This window comes from Stylophora pistillata, chromosome 12 (genome assembly GCF_964205215.1).
Source record: "Stylophora pistillata chromosome 12, jaStyPist1.2, whole genome shotgun sequence".
NCBI lineage: Eukaryota > Metazoa > Cnidaria > Anthozoa > Scleractinia > Pocilloporidae > Stylophora > Stylophora pistillata.
Genome location: NC_142530.1, coordinates 5397986 through 5415879, shown reverse-complemented (window position 1 = coordinate 5415879; position 17894 = coordinate 5397986). Strand labels below are relative to the sequence as shown.

The window sequence follows — 17894 nt, the reverse complement described above, 5'->3', positions numbered from 1 at the left end:
AAATGATTATGGTGTCCGAAAAAGAAAAAAAAGAAAACAAAGAAAGGAAGTTAAACAAAACGCCAAATTTACTCGAGTGCGGAGGATTTGAACCACCTACGTCGCTTCCCTTAGAACGATATCTACAGCACTGCTTTTTACCGGATGGCCACTCAGGCACTACATTAGATTTATTTGAAACTTTATCTATATGTTCATTTTACATTTAAAACGCTACTCACCATAGTCCAATATTGAAGTGTCACTCACGGCCAACTGCCCTAAAAGTGACTTGTTTGAGGCTTGTTTGGTATTCCTGGAGATGTATCGACGTTGGCAAGTGGTTCACAAGTGGGAACTGAAGCGAAATAAGCTCAAGCATAAGTTCAATCAATCGATATCCTGTTCCTTCAATGGTGTAGCTCGCACTGTGTATGCGTAGGCTATTAGTGTGAACAGCCTTGTACTTGTTTTCATTCTCGTGCTAATAATTATCTCAGAAGTGCAAAACAGGCTCCATGCGCGGTACCAAGTTGCAACACAAGCATAAGCATAAACATAACAAGCTAATGCGCAGGTGGGCACCGCTGCAACATATATAAACATGAGCACAAGCGCTCAGTCGATGTTATGTTAAATAGGGACATGGTTGGTATAAGCAGTATAGTGCTTGCTGATTGGCGGAAAGTCTTTCGCCTATGTTTATCCATACGCTCATGCCAATCAAGTCTTAACTAGACAGTGTAAGCATAAAAAGAAGGCAACGTTTTGATAATGTTATGCATATATGCTTATCCTTATGTCCGTGCGTTCCATCCAGCGCAAAAGCTTTTACATGCCTATCCCTATACTTGCATCGCAAGTAATTACTGAGCTCAATATTGGAACAATAGTTTTGTGATAAACAAAACAGCACCCTTTTGAACTTTTTTTCCACAAACCTTTACAGTAAAATCTGGAACAGTAATTGTCTTACACTAAATCCTAATCGAGCCATATTCTCTGTCTTTGAGGCCTAATTTAATTTCATATCATATTCCTCATAATGTTCATTTACCAGTCTAACGATTCATACCCTAGTATGGAAATCAAACACCCATTTCTATTGACGACACAAATTACATTGGCTTATTCAATTCACGCGTTGGCTCACAGAGCCTCTGATTGCTTTTTGCTTTTTTCTGTGACAACCTCATTGTAATTAGGTGTATATGTTTCCAATCGGGAAGTCAGTTCTGTCGCTAACCAATTTCATTCGCGACTAGAAGTTAAAGGACTTACATAAATGTGTTTTTGTGATATCTCAAAACTTTTAATTATGAGTAACAGAACTTGATCCTTATTAAGGGAATCGTTAAGTTCTTCGTTAGGATATCTGAGAGATTTGGCGGCTAAAATTGGCTTGCTTATTTGACGGTTGACGGTAAAAATATTGCGTTTTTGACGGTTGAAGGTTAATATTGTGGCCATTTGATGGTTGACGGCTTACGCCATTGGAATCCTCAATTCAGCTCTACAAATGTCTACGAAAGATACTGTCTCATTGTATGTACGTTATATGAGCTCTACATTTTGTCTTCAGATTTTCATTTATCGTACTATGCGTTGGTTTTGTTGTTACAGCGAAGATAGCGTTGTTGCAGTGACAAATATTTTCTGCGATAGATATTCCATGTAATTAACCATATTAATAAATAAATAAGAATTATTAAAAAAATAAAATATAGTCTATTAACTTTTATTCCCGTAAATAAAACAAACTTGGAGTTCGGAGATATTTTTTCAGCTAAGTTGGTGTTTCATTATAACAACACTTCGCGGGAGCTAATGCTTAGAAAGAATGATACATTATACAGCTAGTCAGCTTATCAGTAAGGGACTGAGATGATTTTGCAAACCTTATCCTTTGTTTCCATTTTGTTTTTATTTCGTACTTGATAGTAATTCCTCTCTTTGTTTTCTTTTCAGAGACGAAGAGGATCCTTGCAGGTAACTATCTGCAGTAATAGATCATGGTCATCATAGAAATGTTTATTAACAGACAATCTTAATATACTACTGAAGCGACTTCACAGAGTTACTTTGTATGTTTGAATGATTAATACGCTCAGCGATACTGATTCAGGTTCGTGTTTATTCATTTTATTTTTATTGCACATTCTATTACTTTAACTAATTAAACTATCTTTCTATACATGATCAACAACATCAATAATAGTAACACGGTCAAATTAAAAGGGTCTCAATAGGAGGGGGGTTCACGTTGACGGTTTATGGTTAAAAATAAGCCCTTTGGACGGTTGACTGTTAAATTTTGGGTTATTTGATGGTTGACGGTTAATGTTTGGGAATGTCGTTTATAAAACGAGCTTAACACGCGAAATTTGGCTATAATTTTTCATAATGACGCGTTTGTAAAGAACTGTTAATTTATATCACCTTTTATTGATAAATGACCAGCGTTTTACGATACCGCAAGTGTTTCCACACCTGAAGTCAGTTCTGTCGCTAACCAATTTTACTCGCGACTAGAAGTTAAAGAACTCACATAAACGTGTTTTTTGTAATATATGGAAATTTTTATTTATGAGCAACAGAACTTGACCCTTATTAAGGCAATCGTTTAGTTCTTAGGATATCATAGACGTTTGACGGCTAAAATTGGCTTGCTTATTTGACGGTTGACCGTAAAAATATTGCATTTTTGATGGGTGAAGGTTAATACTTTGGGCATTTGATGGTTGACGACTAACTGAGCAACAGAAGTTGGCCCTTATTAAGGCAATCGTTTAGATCTTAGTTAGGATTGTCTGAGGCATTTGGCGGCTAAAATTCGCTTGCTTTTTTGACGGTTGACAGTAAAAATATTGCGTTTTTGACGGTTGAAGGTTGATATTTTGGCCATTTGATGGATGACGGCTAACTCCACTGAGATGCTCAATTAAGGTCTGCAAATGTATAACAAAGTTACTGTTTTCATTGTATGTTATATGAATTTTGTCCTCGGATCTCACTTTATCGTAAAATGTATTAGTAATTATTCATAATGGACATTGCTGTCACCTTTTATTCGCGTGAACAATACACACTTGGACGGGGAGGATATACTTAGTGTTTTTTTATAACAACACCTAGGGGAGGGCTTATGGTCAGAAAAAAAAGCTTTGCACTCTTCTGATTTAATACATTGACGTTAAAGGGAAAGTACGGTCTAGAAAAAGTTTACTTGTAGCAAAAGTTCCTTGCTTGCATTGTCCCTAACTGACTATTCATTTGAGCTAAAAGCATTTTAGTGCGAAGAAGTACGTTCCAAAACTCGGCATTTTCAAATTGAAATCCTTTTTTTTTCTTTTGAAATGAACAATGACATCCGTACGTGGCACCAAATAGGATTAAAAGCCAAAGAATTGAGAGCCTATACCTGCATCCGAATTTGACCACCTTTTATCGAATTTTTTTTTTTTTTATGGAACTGCACCTAGAAAAAAATGAAGAATAGTACCTGATGACCAAAGAACAATCTGTAGCTCTTACACAGCAGTTTGCGGCGATACTTAACTGAGAAGAAATACGCACTCTAGATGTTCACAGACAATGAGTATGAAAAATTAAGAGTGGTACACCTAGGAGACGCAAGTCACCTGTTCACGTGTACGTGCTCATAGGTATCAATTCCATTTTTTTCGCACTCATCTGGCTAAAGCTACTTGACTTGTATGACGGTTTCTGTTTGGGAATAAATCCGTCCCTAATGCCATATAAAAATGGACTAATTTTTATTAAATGCCGCCCGTGACTTAACGGTGTCGAAATAACTTAGAGATCCATCAAAGACCTGATCTCTTAAGACTGTTGCAAATCATTTCGAAGTCTTGGCCCTCTATTTTCACATCGCTTCTGCAAATAGAAAAGGCGGAGGTTCAATTCAAAATGGAAGGAAACTCATGGGCCCTACTTCGAAGCCAGTGCACCCTTCTCTCTTCTCTTGCGCCAAATCGTTTAAGCAAAATGTTTACAATAGAACAATAAATGCTGATGGTGTGGGGGCCTCATATGGGCAGACTGGTCTATCCAAGATGTTTCTGATAGTGTCTCAGACTTTCTTCTTTTAGATAGTATACTTTAATGTGCCTTTCAGCGTAGCTAATGGCATGGTGTTTATCTAAAAGTGCAATTCATTCATTATTGGTAGATCTTTAGTTCAAATAATCATGAATCGCCCATTGAGTCTAAAGGTCCTTAAAAGAACTGTACCGCACCTTGGTATACTGAGTTGTAATCGCAGTGGGAATGAAGTCTCGTCGCACCACATATGCCAGAATGGAGGAGTGTAAACTGACTTATGCAAACGACTGAAGTATTCCATTTTGACAGATCCGTTATAAGCGTTACCTTTTCGGACAGTTACTCGCGCTAGGTATTTGGACGCGTTAGTGCTTTATTTTCACGTTGAGTTTATTAGTTTTGCCACGGAAAATAAATTTCTTCCTCCAGAAGTAAATGGATCGTTTGGTGGACATGTAAGATCTAGAAACCTTACATCGAATCGTGTATTAGTTATGATTAATTTATAGCAACTTCTCCTTACTTGAGAAAGACAATTAGAGCTTACCCTTTTTCATACAATATAACTTTTATATTGATTTTTTAAGAAAATAGGGGAACTGGCGATTGACCTCTCACAGAGAGAAGGGACACAAAGATCAAAGGCTGCGATTATTGCTCATTTTTTCATTTTTTTGACTGCAGACTCTGAAAAAATAAATATGGCCCGTCTTTGTCAGAAGAGGTTAAATATCAGTGACTTTTTTGTATTTCAGAAAGAAAAACTTTTCCATGTGACTGAAACTGTTTTTGCTTGAGCCTACTTTCACAGTGTCTTGCGACTCAAGGAACAATATGATGCTGCTCCCAGGCCCCCTTTTGTACCTTTTGTACACGGCAAATAGTAAGAAAAGTGAATTGTAAGTGGGCCCCCTCTCCCCATCAACCCTTCACTCTTTCCTATCTGTGACATGGGCATAGTAATTTGAAATAGTTTAATTTTTAAAAGAAGTTGCATCCGATACACTCTATAGAATCTCTATGGAATTTTTTTAAACTTAAAAGTATTTCTTTACGAATATTTTACGTGAGTAATGCCCTCTTGCTGTTTATTTTTTTCAATTGAAGTACTAATCGTGTACTTAGTGGGAAAGGAATAACTCATGATTCAGCGGCAAGGAAGACAATTTCTTTTTCGAAGTATTCAGACCCCGTAGGGATTATAAAAGCAAACGTAGACGCGACAAGTAATAAGCACAAATCCTAGTGCAGTCAAAATCCCGGACGTGCGTTTACATTTTGCTGACTGAAAGCGCATCTTAGATAAAACTGATTTCGATTAAATGCTGCAAACAACTGAGCTGTTCCATTTAACTGATCTATCAAAAGCCTTACTTTAAACCTACAGTTGCAAATCTCTTGAGCGCTTTGGCGCTTAACTGTTTTCATTGTGAAACTCAGAAAAGTTTATTTTCGCCATTGCTAACGGTTGTGCCGCTATGGCATAATGTGCCAACCGCCCATGCAGACGGATTCAGCCAAGAAGTTTAATATCAGATTATATTTCGGATTTAATCTTTGATTCTAGATCCCTTTTAGACCGCGTTCTTTAGCGCTCAGCAGAAAGTAATCTTCGAGTAGTGGGAACTATTTCGAGCGTATTAATTAGCGCTTTGTTTTCACGTTGTATTCATTCGTTTTTGCCACAATTGTTGTTGTGTTTCCCTTCAGAGATAAATTCATGTTTTAATGGCCATACAAGAGCTCTTGACCTTTCATCGAATCGAGAGACAACAAGAGCAAAAATATGTTATCTTCTTTTTCTCTCTTTATTCGCTCTTGTAAGTTTAATATTGATCATTCAAAAAATAGGACAGGAATGGCAGTTAACTTCTCAGAGATACACAAAGATAGGCTGTGATTACAGAACAGTGTTTCTTTCATTATTTCAAAGTTTTCTATTGCTGGCTCAGAATCTTATCTTTAACCGAGAAAATAAATATGATCCGCATTTGTGGGGAGTAGCTATATATCAGTAATTTTTTTTTTTTTTTTTTTTTTTTTTTTTTTTTAATCGTAGGTAAAAAATTGTTTTCCTTTAGACTGCGATTGTTTATCTTACCTGTGAAGAAAAGAAAAAACCCGGTGTAGTTTATGAAGATATTTTTTCTTTCCCGCAGCGAGTATGAGAAATATTTTAGATTTTGCACTCGTAGGATTTAATATGTCATGCAAGTTTTATGCATGAGCTCGAGCCTTTGTTCTGTTGAGGTGCTTGGCTTATGATAATGTCTGGTGGGAGAGAAATCTCAACTGAAGGCATGCGCCACCTACAATATTAATACATTGATTTCGACCTAGTGCCGCAAACTACTAAAGTGTTCCATTTTAACTGATGTTTTGAAAGCCTTATCTTATTTAACGCTTGGAAAATATCTGGAACGTCTTGGCGATTTATTTCCCCAATGGGAAAAATGTTAAAGTTGCACAACAGAACTATTATGTGCTAAAACCTTGTACCCCAAGGGTGAGTCAACCTCCCATGTGCAGTTAAAGGTAGCTACGCTTATTTGAATGCCCTGGTATTTTTAATCAGAGATTCTAACTACTCGAAAACAATGTAAGCGCTGGTTTCACTTTCCCCAATTTCCTATTTCCCTGACGGCTGATCGTGTTTAAAAAGACTTTGAAAACCATGCAAGGCTTTTACCCAGTAGAGTATAAACCTGCTGTAAAACATTTCTATTTAACGTACCGTAGTTAAATAGCTATTGACTCCCAAGATATCTGTTTGATCACTATGAAAAAGCGTTAGAATTATTCACTTGTTCACTCGCGCGGCAACAAAGTCAAACAAAGTCCGTTGACCGATGGACGGCCGATCGTAAAACCTTTTAAAAGTCGTTGATCGATCGACGGCCGACCGTGTTTGAAAAAAAAAATCGAAATCAATCTATGGCCTACACCCAGAAGACGAGTGCAACAAGTGAATAATAAAAACGCTTCTTCAGACTTAATGAAGCAAAGATATTGGGAGTCAAGGCTATTTAACGCAAATGTTAAAATAAAGATATAGGGCTTCTCTGAAATGTTCAGCGATAATCCACTTCAGGACATGTCATGATTAATTTATGGTAAACCTTCATTTCTTTAAGAGATACAACAAAAGGGAAAACTGAGCTATTTCCAGAGTCCTTCTTCTTTGCAAACACAAGTAATCATTTAGGTTTTATCATGCACGAGTATATTCTCAGCAAAATCAGTAGGGGATTGGGATGATTTATATCTTACTCACAGTTTTCTCCAAAGTTCCTTGAAATTTACTATCTTTTACGCAGTCGTCTCTCTTGGTATAGCTTTCCAAACAGTCGGTCATCACTCCCGACAACAGCAACTACTCCAACTACGCGATCAGGTTCTTATATTTATTTACAAAGTTTTTCCAGAACATACCAGAAGCTTACAACATGACTATTTTAGTTTGATCCTATTACTTCATACAGTACTGTGCAAAAGAAATGCAAAGAATAAGTTACAACTATTAAGTTACAACTATTATTCTCCACAATTTCATTGTTGTTCTTGACCGAAATTTAACCCTTGCGTCAACGCACCGTAACTGATATGATATCAAGATGTAGCCCATTGTGAAAGGTATTCCAGCGAAATTTCCTTGTTTTATTGCTTGCAAATAGAGTACTCCTCTACCACCGGCAGGGTATGTTGCGCGACCGCATCAGAAATATTAATTAATACAACTCCTAACAAAACGGTTATTTACGGGTCCAGATCGGTCTGTATGAAAAAAAAAACTGTGTCCCTTGTCACGAGAATGGCATGAGGGTTAGCTGAATGAAGTAAGATAAAATTCGAATTCAGCTGAAATACAGGTGGAGCGTATATTTACGGCTTACTTACTAATCATTTTAGTTACTTCTAAGAAGTATTCCGTCTGTAACTCTATTACTATAGACTATTCAAAATTTCATGCCCTTAGTGACTTATGATAATGGAAGATATAATATGGGATAAGTGACTCAACTCACAAACCGCTCCCTTACTGTACCTATTGTATGCATATCGTCTTTATGCATAACCTATATTCTGTTATGAGTGTCTTTCCTATGTGTGATATTCAGTCAGGAATTTGAAATCTATTTATTTTCTCTACAAAGGTTTTTTTTATTTTAATTTTGGATTATTTAAACTTTGGTTATTAAGTCCATTTTCGTGAGATGACACATGCAAGTGTTAGCGAATTAAAATACGCTCAGTGACTTGAGTCCCTCAGAGCCTTTTTAACTCGTGAATTGCGCACATGCGCGAGTTGTAGATATGATGTGAAGATTGGCACTCGTCCGCTCACATGATTGGTCGATTCCTTTAAACATTTTTTCGATTTGAGGCTTTTGAGTGTATTTGATGGTTTTTGGCGAGTGATAAACAAACGAATGCGACCTTTGTTGCTAAGAATAATGCTGGGGTTGAAAAAGAAGCTAATGATAATCTTAAAAAAGTTCAAATTATACATTTTTCATCCGTGAATTAAAGTTTGACCAATCTCCGATTACACTTTTGTCTCTTGCAGCATATATTTCATTTATGGCGTCAATGCTTCTATTTTTGAGTGTATATCTCTAGGAAAATGATTGTTGTGTCCGAAAAAGAAAAAACGAGGACAAAGAAAGAAAGTTAAGCGATAGGTTGCGTATGTGTGCAAATAGGCACGCGGGTCATATTTCTAAAGGACTATGAAAATTTGTCCCTGAGCGAAGAGATCTCAAGTTTTATGGAATCTGACAGTAGGAAGTAAGACGAAAATGACCAAGAAATATTTCGAGACGACAGTTTTATTCAGTTCTTGATTTGCTGTTATAAGCGAAAAACGTACGAATTTCTTACGTGTACAAAGCCCACGCGATAAAATTCATCATGCTTAGGTTGTTGTTCACTTGACTTCATGGCCAGAAAATTGCGTAGCGTTATGTTGAAAATTCTGAAAAACTACGAAGATCTTCTATCTAACTATACTTTCTGAACACATTGTTACTCGAACATAATATTCACCGGGCCATGGAATCGTCAAGTTGTCGCAAGGCCCTGCTTGAAGTCCGAAAGTTCGGTTTCCAATTTACGTCCACAATTCGCATGGCTTAAGAGAGAATCGTACTGTCGTTGACTCGAGAGCTTATTCTGTCACCTTTAAGACCTTGATATCCATTATTTTCCATGGAGAGTATTCTATATTATTGCTACTTTATCTTCTGAGCTCAACAAGGTCTAACTCGATCGCAAAGGAACGAAAAATCTGACTGGAAAATTTTGAAGGTCGGCCGCGCGGACGCCATATTTTCAAATTTGATCAATTAGTATGAACGCACAGAATGATGCCCCTCTAATACCCCCTAAAGCCATCAAAATATATGTGCAAACGACGGATTCTGACTGTTTTATTCATTTCCAAACTATAGAGGAACTTTGAGGGGAAAATTCTACTTAGAAGCGGAGGTAGGGGGAAAAGCGTTCTCGCGCGAGCTAATCGCGCGGTTACGGGTGGTTAGGTAAAACGAAAAATTCATTTTCGCGCTGCAGATTTGATCCAACCACTCCTTCGTAACAGGGAAAGTTACTATGATTGTGGTAGTAACACAAGGCCATCTACGGCGTGACTCACTAGACAGCTTAGGCATAAAAAGAACACAACCTTTTGATAATCTTATGCATATATGCTTATCCTTATGTCCGAATGTCCCATCAGCGCATATTAGCTTTTATATGCTTATCCCTATGCTTATATCGCAAGTAAATGCCTAGCTGAACATTGCAACAATAGTTTTTCGATAAACAAAACAGCACTCTTTTGAACTTTCTTTCCACAAACCTTTACGGTAAAATCTTGGAACAGTGATTACCTTACACTAACTCCTACTCAGACCATATTTTCTGTCTGAGGCCTAATTTAATTTCACATTAGACTCCTCAAAACGCTCATTTACCCGAGTCCAACACTTCTTAGAACGATTCATACCTTAGCGGTATGGAAATCAAACATCAATTTCTATTCACGACACGTAAATTACATTGGCTTATCCAATAAACGAGTTGGCTCACAGAGCCTTTGATTCATACTCGATCGTAATTCTTAATTTTGTTTTTTTTGTTTTCAGAATGGAGTAGGCAAGAAGAAGGTAACTATTTGTGGTAATAAATCATAGAAATCTTCATTAAACATAACGTTACAAGTAAGACAATTAAGGCTGTACTTAGTTTTTATGGGTATTTGTTAAATTGAATGAACTTGATCATCACACCAACAACACACACACACACACCCACAAACAAATAAAACAAACAAAAAAAACAAACAAACAGGAGGAAGGTAACTATCTGTGTAAATGAATAGTGGAAGTTTTCGTTACCACAATATTTAAATGACCCTTTAAATGACGATCAATTCCTTCCCCTTTAAAAGTGGTATACATCCGTTAAATGAGCTTACACGCGGCAATTCAGCTCACTTGGTATCATATCTGATAGTTAACTATCAGATATTGAATGAATTTGATTATCATACCAACAGCACACATACACACCCACAAACAAACCAACTGTAGTATTCCTAGAAGCCACTAAGGTCAATAACTCGAATAACACACCGTCACCCTTCGAACTCCCGCTCTTTTTCACATACACGCACACTCTCTCGGTCACCTGACCACTGTGTATAGTCCCGGATGTCCACAGGACACCACACAAACAATTGTTGCTGAAATACTCATTTTATCACTATAGATGTAAAGATTATTTGGGAGCGTTCGATTCCTTAAATTGCGTACATATACATATTGAATGCATATCCTCTATCCCTACGTACGTGGAGTTAATTTTTGTGATAGGCGCTAAGGAAATATAAAATCGATGAGGTGACTCTGTCGACTATGTACACTAGAAACTCGCTGATTGTTAGTTACTTTATTTTCGGACAAGTCAAACTTTAGTTTCAAAGTCCAGCTTACGTGAATTTACCACGGATCAGTCAGTCTCACATTCAAATGATACTTAAAATACACTTAGTCGCTGGGTGACTTAAGTCCCTTAGGCTTTTTGAAGAGGGAGAGGTGAAGTGGTCAAAGTGACTCACCTAGACCCCTCTGTCGTTGTGTGCATAGCTTCCTTGAGGTTCATAGATGCTCACTGAGCCAAAATGGACAACTTTGCTCCACAGACTCGGCTGACTATTAATTCCTTTCCTTTACACCTTGCCAGTCTACATCCTTTCGATGAGTCTATAAGCGATAAGTTAAATTTCAAAGTGAGTGCACAGATTTGAAGAAGCAAGTAACATTGCGTGGCAATTAAGACAGGTCCAATATACCCTGTGATCAAGAGTAATTTTTCCTGTAAGAAGTGGTCACTTGAACTAGGTTCATCTTTAACGTACGCAGATCCGCTAGAAGCGTTGCCTTCTTGTTAATGTTTCCAGGTATTTCGAGCGTGCAGGCACTATATATATATTTCAAGCTCTAGCCTTAACTTTGTGCCACAGATTTTTTTGTGTCTTCCTTCAGAAGTAATTTGACATTTTGATGGCCATATAAAGTCTCTCAACCTTACATCGAATCGTGCTTTTGATATGGTTAGTTTATAGCAACTCCTCGTTCCTTAAGAGAGAGAATAAGAGGAAAATCTTTTAGCTTCCCGAGATGGAATGAACACAAAAATAGAAGGCTGTGACAGGAGCCATTATTTGGAGCGTTCGACTCCCATGGTGAGCCTATGTTAAGGCATTTTCACTGAACGCTTTATTTTTTAGACTATCTTTTTGCGGGAAATAGGCTACTCCACCCCACATAGTCACGAGTCAAGTTATAAATTATCTAAGCGCTAATCGTGATGGGTCGAAGGGCTTCCGTGGAGAACCCATTTCGCACTCTTAGGATATCATTTATCACACAAATTTCATTTGCTCGAGCCTTTGTCGTGTTGCAGCTCAAGGAAAAGCATGGTGTTGCTTCCTGGTTTTACTGTATTTTGTACCTTTTGTGAACGGAAAATATTAATTAGAGTGGGTTTCAAGTGACCCACGTCTACCCCTCCCCCCGCGCCCTCTTTTATGCGCAGGTTTCTTACGTGTGATGTGTGTTTAGGAATTTGAAATAGGTGAAGCGACTATGTTGAGTCGATCTTTAATACACGTCTGTGTATGCTTGTTCGGAACGTTGCACATGATGTTTTGGTGAAGGAAATTTAGCCAGGTTTTTTTTCTCTTGTGCACGAGAGGTTTCTGAAAATTCAGTAGATTAGTGAGATAATTTATCATTATTTAACCTCGCTATCAAATGTTATATATATATATATATAGTCTCGTTTTTGTTAATACACAATTGGCTGTATATGAAAATTATACATGTTAAATGCGAATTAATTAAGAAATGAAAATGAGAGGGAGTTTATAAACACTCGAAATAATTATTCCGGTGAAAAGTAATTCAGTAATCTCGAAACGTTACGAAACCATCCACGGCTTATACTCAGAAGACGAGTGCAACAAGTGAATAATACACAATGCTTCTTCATGCGTAATGAAGCAAATATGTTGGGAGTCAATGGCTATTTAACAACGCAAATATTAAATAAAATTATAGGGCTTCTTTGAAATGTTCAGCAATACTCGGAAATATCAGTAGGGGATTGAGATGATTGAAATCTTACTCAGAGTTTTCTCCAAACTTCCTTGAAATTCATGATCTTCCACGCAGTAGTCTCTCTTGGTATAGCTTTCCAAACAGTCGGTCACTCCCGACAACAAGAACTACTCCAAGTACACGACCAAGTTCTCATATATATTTACGAACGGTTTTCCGGAACATACCAGAAGCTTACAATGTAACTATTTAAATTTGATCCTATTACATCATACAATACTGTGCAAAAGTAATGCAAAGGATAATCGCCGAATATCGCGGTTATCGCGATATATCGGCGATATTTGAGCGATATTTTAGTATGGGGAGAGAGTGCATGGTAATGAATCGTAGTAGATATGATTATAGTTTCCTTTTTGTTAATACACAATTGACTGTATATGAAAATTATACATGTTAAATGCGGATTAATTAAGAAATGAAAATGAGAGGGAGTTTATAAACACTCGAAATAACTATTCCGGTGAAAAGTAATTCAGTAATCTCGAAACATCAGCATTTTAACGCTTTGCGGTGGCCAATTTGCAATTTCAACTTAGTTGATCTTACCAAATTACCAAAGAGTGTTATTCATTTCAAAGGTCTCGCCCACTGTCAATTTTCTACCGTTAAAATGACTATTAAAACAGTCAATGAAGCTGCTTATATGCTCGTCGTCGTTTAAGTGTTAATATTTAAGGAAAAAGGGAGAGAATGCTTACAGAACCCCTATCTATTTACAAGCATAGCCTTCTTATAGTTTATACGCGAGTAACTATATTTGAAAATCATATATGAGAAATGCAGATTAATTGAGAAATGAATACGAGGGAGTTTGTTTAGACTGGTGAATTTGAAAGGAAGACATTTATCCGCGGATCCTGCTAAACACTAACTTCCTTTTTAGGTAAGATCTGAATACTTCCAATTGCAATTGGCTAATCAGTGGTAATGCAGGCTCTTCTGATTTGAGGTGCTCTCATTAAATTAAACTGGCGGGCAACTGTATTTTCTATAATGTTTTATCGTAATTTCTCCTTTTTTCTTCTTTTCTATTTTTTCATATCTATTACCATATCTATTTCTCCTTTTTTCTTCTTTTCTATTTTTTCATATCTATTACCACTATTTGTGGTAATAGATATAGTCATCATAGATATTTTTATCACACAATTTTTGAAGCCGCGAACCAAGATAAAACCAATAGTATGGATGATTTTGTTTTAAAAGATGACATAGCTACTAGTGATCTATTTGTAAGACGACCATCTCCATTTTATGTACTTTTGAACTTATGGTTCAGAGAGTGATCTGACTGGCGTTCACGGTGAATATGAGCATTCATTATCGGGGTTAAGCGAGCGTAAAAATCGATTACAACTGTAAGAGCTCGTTCTTGGGTACAGCAAATCAACATACATGTCCAGTACACCCAAACTGTTGCGATTCGTCTACGGTCGTTGACGAATCGTCACACCGGTAATAAAACCGTACGTTAACATACCGGAAGTTGAGGGGTGAGAGCAAATTTAAGAGCGAATTTGAGTGGCATGGTGAGGGAGTGAATGACAGCTTGAGCCTGTTACGTTCTGGAAGCGTGAAAAGGCCGGAAGTCCATTTTCAGAATATTAAATACAGTGCAGGGGCAGAAAATGTACACGAATCGACAGGATTCGCACTCATCAACTCGATTCGTTTTTCGTTGAGTCGATCCGTCTCACCAAAAGTCGATTCGCAAAAGGAGATAATTTAAACTTAAGCGTTTAATTAAGGTATTCAATGTTGCCGAATCGACACAATTCGCACGGGTCGACTCGACTCGCCATAAGTAAAGTCAATCCGTCACATCGGAAGTCGATTTGTAGAAGAAGGCAACAAACATTTAAACGTTCATAATTCGCACGGGTCGACTCGACGCGCTTTTTAGTTTAGTCGATATCATCGAAAATCCTTCAGTACATTTCATTATATTAAGCTTTAGATTAGGGCATTAAATTTAGACAAATCTACACGATTTGCAATGGTCGACTTGACTCGTCTTTAGTAAGGTCGATCCGTGTCATCGGAGATCTATTCGTAAAAGAACACAATACACACTTAATAGGGCTGTGATTTTAGGACGTTTATATCAATCGATTTTCCTGCGCATATCACTTGGTGCCACAGTTTCTAAAGAAACCTACCCCCTTCATTCCGTAGACCAGTTTGTCTGTTGTCTTTGTTTAATTTCGGTTAAGGATTGCCCATCTTGTGACATTTTAATGGCTGGGCCTCTTGTTTACCGGTGTTTGGTCATTTTACCAATTTATAGCGAAGGTGCGATAGATATAACGAGGTCGCGGATTATGATTTTTTTTTGTCAATGAGCGCTATGAATTTTGTCTTCGGATCTCCCTTTATCGTAAAATATATTAGTCATTATTCATAACTGACGTTGCTGTCAACTTTTATTCGCATAAATAATACACACTTGGACGGGGAGGATATACTTTTTTGGGGTAATTTAGTGTTTTTTTATTAAAAACACCTGGTGGAGGCTTATGCTTAGAAATAATTACGCATTCTTCTGATATGATACAATGACGTTAAAGGGAAAGAACGATCTCGAAAAAGTTTACTTATATGAACAGTTGCTTGCTTGCATTGTCCTAACTGGCTATTCATTTGAGCTAAAAGCATATTAGTGCGAATAATTGCGTTCCAAACATCGGCATTTTCAAATAGAAATCCTTTTTTTCTTTGAAATGAACACTGACATTCTTACGTGGCAGCAAATAGGTTTAAAAGTCATAGAATTAAAAGCCTATACCTGCATTCGAACTTGACCACCTTCTGCCAATTTCTTTTTTTTTTTTACGGAACGATACCCAGAAAAAAATTAAGAATAGAACGACCAAAGAACCATCTCCAGCTCTTACACAACAGTTTGCGGCGATACTTAACCGAGAAGAAATACGCACTAAAGATGTTCACAGACAATGAGTATGAAAAATCAAGAAGGGTACAGCTGCTATTTGTGAGTCGCCTGTTCACGTGCACCTGCTTATAGGAATTAATTCCATTTTTTTCGCACTCATCTGGCTAAAGCTGCTTGACTTACATGACGGTTCCTGTTTGGGAATAAATACGTCCTTAATGACATATAAAAATGCACTGATTTTTATTAAATGCCGCTCGTGACTGAACGCTTTCGTAATAACTAATTATAAGTGATACATCAAAGGCCTGATCTCATAAGACTGTTGCAAATCATTTCGGAGTCTTGGCCTTCTATTTTCACATGACATCTGCAAATAGAAAAGGCGGAGGTGCACTTCAAACTGGAAGGAATCTCGTGGGCCCTACTATAAAGCCTGTGCTCCCTTCTCTCTTCTCTGGCGTCAAATTCTTTTAGCATAATGTTTACAACAGAATAATGAATGCTGATGGTGTGAGGGCCTCCCATGGGCAGACTGGTCCATCCAATAGGTTTCTGATAGTGTCTCAGACGTTCTTCTTTGAGGAAGTATTCTTTGTGCCTTTCAGGGTAGCTAATGGCTTTGTATTTGTCTAAAAGTGGAATTCATTCATTATTGGTAGTTCTCTAGTTCAAATAATCACGAATCGCCCATGGAATATAAAGGCTCCTAAAAAAAAAAACTGCCTTGCGGATTGGTACACTGAATTGTAATCCCAGTGGGAGAGAAGTCTTGTCACACTACTCATGCTAGAATGGAGGAGTGTGAATTGAATTCTGCGAACGACTAAAGTATTTCATTTTAACAGATCTGTTATAGAGGTTACCTTCTCGGACGGTTATACTTGTGTTAGGTATTTGGGCATGTTGGCGCCTTATTTTCACGTTCAACTCATTAGTTTTTGCCAGGAAAGTTTTGTTTCTCCCTCCAGAGGTAAATAGATCTCTTGATGAACATGTAAGATCGAATCGTGTATTAGTTATGATTAATTTGCAGCAAGTTCTCTTTATTTGAGAGAGACAACCAGAGCTTACCCCTTTTTCATACATGTAAGTTTAATATTGATTATTCAAAAAATCGGGGAGAAATGGCGATTGACAGCTCAGAGATGGAATGAACACAGAGATAGGCTGTGTTTATTGAACATTGTTTTTTTTCATTATTTCAAAACTTTCTGTTGCCGGCTCAGAATTTTAATCGTAACTGAGAAAATACATTTGATCCGTGTTTGTTGGGAGTATCAGTGATCTTTTTTTTCGTAGGAAAAAAAAATGGTTTTTCTTAAGATTGCAGTGGTTTATTTCTTCCCGTACGAGAAAGCCCTGTGTAGTGTGTATGTGTGTATAAGTATGTGTATATATACACAGACAGGGTGCACACTGTTTTGACCTCTGTGGGTCTCATCAGTGCAGACACTGGGCCAAGCTCTGGAATAAACCATTGCCTGGGCGCTACACTTGTGGGACCAAGTTCAGGCATCTTGCCATGCGAGAGTGCTCAAATCACAACTAATGTGATGAGCTTCGCCTGAAGGCTAAGTGCGTGGCAACCCCAGTGTAAAGTGCTCAATCGCAAGGTAGCCAAAAGGCAAAGCCAAGCGAGAGCTATCTAACTGCAGACAGGGCGCACACTGTTTCGACCTATGTGGGTCTCGTCAGTGCAGTGCATATATATATATATATCAGTGCAGACACTGGGCCAAGCTCTGGAATAAACCATTGCCTGGGCGCTACACTTGTGGGACCAAGTTCAGGCATCTTGCCATGCGAGAGTGCTCAAATCACAACTAATGTGATGAGCTTCGCCTGAAGGCTAAGTGCGTGGCAACCCAACCCGTGGCTAAGTGCGTGGCTAGTGTACTCTAGTTTGAGCACTCTGGCATGGCTTAGACGATACCACAAAGGTTGGATCGTTTGGGGTGACCATATTGGTTCTCCTCCATCCTAGCATTAGCACTGCACTGATGAGGCCCAGAAGGCCGAAACAGTACTGTCTGCAGTTAGTTATATATATATATATGTATATATATATATATATTTTTTTTCTACTTTCCGGCAACGAGTATGTGAAAATGGGGGTGGAGCGCTGCATGGCAAGCCAAATGGGGATAACCATAAATTAGGAGATAAATCATCTCTGTCCCCATGAACCTACGCCGAAGCCGCTGCCAACCAAAACTCCTCCATGGATCTCACTGTTATTTCTACAGTGTTAAAAAGCGTGTCCACGA

The 17894-nt window shown here is 37.7% G+C and overlaps 1 protein-coding gene across 15 annotated transcripts in view; it reads left to right on the top strand.

Annotated features, from left to right (window-relative positions):
- The window catches only part of LOC148718519 (uncharacterized), a 677830-nt gene that overhangs the window by 585091 nt on the left and 74845 nt on the right, over positions 1-17894 (top strand). For all 15 annotated transcript variants that reach the window (XM_088740223.1, XM_088740224.1, XM_088740239.1 and 12 more), the window contains 2 exons: positions 1948-1968; positions 10191-10211. In XM_088740223.1, the coding sequence (XP_088596349.1) occupies positions 1948-1968; positions 10191-10211 (42 nt within the window). The remainder of the gene's footprint in view (positions 1-1947; positions 1969-10190; positions 10212-17894) is intronic.